The sequence below is a fragment of the Macrosteles quadrilineatus genome, unplaced genomic scaffold (genome assembly GCF_028750875.1).
Source record: "Macrosteles quadrilineatus isolate MER2022 unplaced genomic scaffold, UCM_ALF_1.0 Scaffold_4__1_contigs__length_99947679, whole genome shotgun sequence".
Classification (NCBI taxonomy): domain Eukaryota; kingdom Metazoa; phylum Arthropoda; class Insecta; order Hemiptera; family Cicadellidae; genus Macrosteles; species Macrosteles quadrilineatus.
In genome coordinates, this window is record NW_026542597.1 from 5,577,164 (window position 1) to 5,581,668 (window position 4,505).

General features: G+C 37.7%; 1 protein-coding gene across 1 annotated transcript; it reads right to left on the minus strand.

Annotated features, from left to right (window-relative positions):
- Window positions 1-2,156: 2,156 nt before the first annotated feature.
- Window positions 2,157-3,407, minus strand: LOC128991716 (uncharacterized). The gene has a single exon (XM_054414837.1). It carries the CDS (start codon window positions 3,405-3,407, stop codon window positions 2,157-2,159), a length of 1,251 nt encoding a protein of 416 aa, XP_054270812.1.
- Window positions 3,408-4,505: the final 1,098 nt, after the last annotated feature.

Here is a 4,505-nt window from a genome sequence, read left to right on the forward strand (position 1 = left end):
GGAGCAATATAAATATCCTGCATTACTTACCAATATATATATATATATATATATATATATATATATATATATCATTTTTATAAATTGTAACAAGCTTTAAGTACAACATTTTACCATCAAATAAATACGTATAGATTTTAAATTATTAGATTATTACATTATTGCAGGTTGGAAGGCATTGAATATAATTTACCTAGGTAGTAAGTGAGTAATATAACTTGATGATATGTAGAATACGATACATATCCAACATTCCCTTAAAAAATAAAAGCCTTTAGTTATATAAAAAAATACCCACCTACAGAGTAATAAAAATAGATCACCTAAGGTAGGAGAATTTCTCCAGATATCTCCTTCAACAAAACGAACAAAACACTTAACCTGTTACTAACATTATTAAGTTCTTCATCATGATATTTATAAACTTTAACAATCTAGTTTATATAATACAAATAAAAGGGATATGTTGTAGATCCAATAAGGTCGGAGGGATGTGAGTAGATAGGGTTGCCTGATTTTTTCTCCGGCGAATAAAAGTGACTGCGATGTTGGGAATGAGTATACGAGTGTGGGCAGGGGGGCGATTTGTCCTCGAGCGAGCGACGACGACTTGTGCAGGTTAAAACTGTATGTTAGTTCCAGCAGAGTGCTTGCTGGTAAAGACTTATGGTGTATGAAAGCTAGGATATGAAATTATGAGTCTTTGTTAAATTAAGTAGTAAGTTTATTTAATTTTATAAAACAATTGGAGTGATCACTAAACTGGCATGTGTTAATGTGTAATACTTTGGATAAAAGTGAGTCTTGCAAAATTGTTCCAACCTGAAGAATTCTTAGTTTAAACCGTTCTTTGTCGATGGAGCCGGTACAGCGCCTGTCTTCATTATCAGCAAAGTAAAAAGTTGTCTTCATGGGATTAGAAAAGGTAACTACCTTTTCACATTTGTAAAACTGAGACATGAGCAACTTGTTATGACTTAAGTCAATAAGAGTAGCTGTGTATCTGGATGATAATGAAAGATGGTAAGTTTATATATAGGTTAAGCTTAGTAAAAAACAACATTGGTAAATAATAAAGATTTGTTTATTCAAAATATGAAGTTGAATACATTTCAAGCCTTACACATATTTAGAAGATCATCATGAGTGACTTCCAGAGACAATGTATATCTCCCAGTGACATCCTGGCCCAATGTATCTGATCCGTCCTCGCAGTAGACTATATTCTTGGTGCTGCCTTTGTCTGTTGTCTGTTCCTTGAAGCGAAGATAGGAGCAAAACGGTGAGTTGTAGCGATGATCTTCTATTGCGTCGTCACCTTCTTCCCACTTGAAAAGATTAACTCCACAATAAACGCATTTAGTGGTGTCCTTCATAGCAGCCATTTTGACAAAGCCTTCATCGGCAAGCTGCTTAGCAGAAGGAGTTTTAAGTTTCCATTCGTCAAAGGTCTTTACTCTCACTTCAGGGTTGTTCATGTCTAGCATAGCTGGGTTTTTAAAACACCAATCAGCTAGTTTGTGTACATTGGTTTGTGAACAATAAAATCCTGGAGCATGTAAATGATGAAACAAACACTGATTCTTCTGTTTGGATAGTTCTTCAACGGGAGGAAGTAGTAGAAAATCGCTCGATAGAGGGGGGCCTCCAAGTAGCTCAAGACTGAACACAACTCTTCTGTTCTCTAGCAACTTTTCCAAAACCTTTGCCTTTTCAGTTGAAGCAGCATACAATAGGTTTACATTGCAGCAAATGTCTCTCAGAGATGACGTGAGAGAGCTATATTCAACGTTTCCTGTTCCGAATCCGAGGCCGTGATAGTGTTTACTCAACCATCTGTTATGATTGTCAAACTGTGAACTGTGCCACCCTCCGCAATCATGTTGTGTGCTTGGAAAAGTAGATCTGGATCCATCCTTAGGTGCTGAGAAAATCCAATGTTGTACACATCTTGAATCCAAGTCCAATATGCTCAATTCCTTGATAACCACTGTCTTATCCTCTCCGATAAAAGCACTAAAATCTATGATGGCCTGTTTAATCATGACTGAAAGTTCTAACTCCAACGAAATTCAAGTTGAGACTGAGAAACCAAACCGACAAGAGCGGGCTTTATAGCCTATCCCCACCCCAAATTCCAACACTTTCTGCATGAATCACATTATCCGATGAACCAGGTTAGTGGCTGGCTCATAGCTGAATGACTTGTCGTGAATTATTAAACAATAAGCAGCAGTCCCCGGAGGGAAAGCTTCGCTGGCCTCAAATTCTAAACGAATATCAACAGGGGCTGACCTAAGGGATTCGTTTTGCTTAGAACAGTCAATTACGATTAGTGGTGCATAAGAAATGAAATTTTTAACGTCCAAAAGTGGTTGTGATGGAACATTGTAATACGACTCCTGAAAACGGGTATACATGTCGTAGAGTATAGCGTAGTGGTTCTTTGCAATGTCTAGTTTTAAATCATCATAAGGATAGTTAATAGAGTTTAAATGAAGTTTTATGTTTGATATCTTGCAGTGATCAAAGCATGCGGCAGACTTTTTCATGTTGTTTTTGCGATTCTCCTGGAAAGCCACTATGACGTATCTTGGCTTCTCTAGCTGTGATGCCGTCTTTACTGACCAAGATTGTTTGTTTGATTGAGGCAAAGAGGGATACTCATAGAGTTCCCAGCTTCGATACTCTACAGGAACACTCGTTCCCCTTTCCAAATGTCTAAGCAATGCAATTCTTTGTCTATCACTCAAAGAAACGTAGGGAACCCTCCAGCATAGTTTCTCTAGTTTAACTTTAATATCTTCAGGAGTTGTGTCAGTAGCACCACTTGAGGTCCACAAAACTGCATTTTTGTCCCCGGCCGACCTCAGTAGAACAAGCTCATGACGGCAGTTGACAATAACCTTTCTATAATCTTCTGCGAACCCCAGAAGCCTACTTAGCGGTATGCAAAAACTAAAATTTCCATCAGTGTCAGTCACATGACTTTCCAAAGTGGAAGACAACTTATTCACCTCGGTTGGCCAGCCAGAGTTCCCTAAACTTCTTAAAGAGTTCTCTCCAATAGAAGCAAATCCTTTCATTGTAGAAGTTATACCTGGGTTCCTAATGCGATCTATTTCAACTCCATTTATTTCATACCGTATCTCGTCAAACAAAAATGCAAATGCGTTTGGAGTGAACTTTGTTTTTGTAGTTGCTGTATTGTCTGACTTCAATAGCTTTCCCTCAACATACAAATAACTCATAGAAGGCACAATGCATATATCTTGTTGTTGAATTGGTATTCTTATCTCGTCATTGTTGTCTAGTGTGGTAGAAGAGTAAGGGAAATGAGTGTGAAATTCCATGTGAGAAATAGTGTCATCAAATGGGACACTACTAAAAATATCCAGTACATCCATTATTGAAGTATTTTATAGCCCAAGGAGCGTAAAAACCTTCGGTTTGTGTGTGTTAGTCGCTTAGGTGACAAACAAACACTGCTTGGTACTGTTGAGTGTGCACCCAATAAATAGTCGTTGGAGTTATGGGTTTTCTTGACTCTGTCTATATGACCCTTTGATATTCTTGGTCTTGATAAACAGTTTGAAAAATATAAGTAACCCATCTCCTACTACCTGTTCAACTAGGGACCTTCCTCAAGTGTAAACACACTGTAATACGTTCTCCTCTAAAATTCACCAACCTATCGTCCTGGTCTACAATCCGTAGTGTTATGTTACTTATTGCCCTCGTGGTGATTGGAAGGTAAATGATTGTACTGGGTATTTCAACAAGCTTATATCCTGGTGGTACTGCTGGGAAAAACTGATGGATTGTATGACTTTGCTTATTATTAACGAAAGACCCGCCCGCTATGCTGCATTCAACTCTAATCGTGTTTGTCTTAAAAATATCCACAACATTCTTCGAGTAGTGCTCATTTCCAGGTCCTATGACCTCAGAATCGAAACCCAGGAGGCTACCAATAGAGTTGGGTTGAGAGAAATCCACCTGAGCGTTACATTTCAGAGTAGTTTGCAATGTATTGTTGTTTGTTCCCAAGCGAAAAAAGTACTTCTTTTCCTGTGTAGCCAACATCTTTAGCTTATCCTGTATGAAATGTTCAATATCCATTACTTCATATGTACCAGTAGGTATTTTAATAATCTTTCCATTATCAAAATGAAACTGGTTGTTTGTTTCGTCGACATTTGGTATGGAGTTATAAGACTCGAAGCTAAGCAAACCAACTTCATAATCATAACCACCTTCAAGTTCGATGGGAGGAAAGTAGTCTACTGAAAGAGTAGAAGTTCTACCTGAAAGCATGAACGTCTGAGACATGACTAAAGGGTGGAAATGATAACAACAAATATATATATGTGTACACTGTAATATCATTTAAATTGAGGTTAAAAAATACAAACACAGATGCCCACAGATCTCAGAGTAAGTGTTGACATCCTGATAAGCGGTTCGGTTGTAAGATACGTATTTCCCATTTAAATACTTCTGAA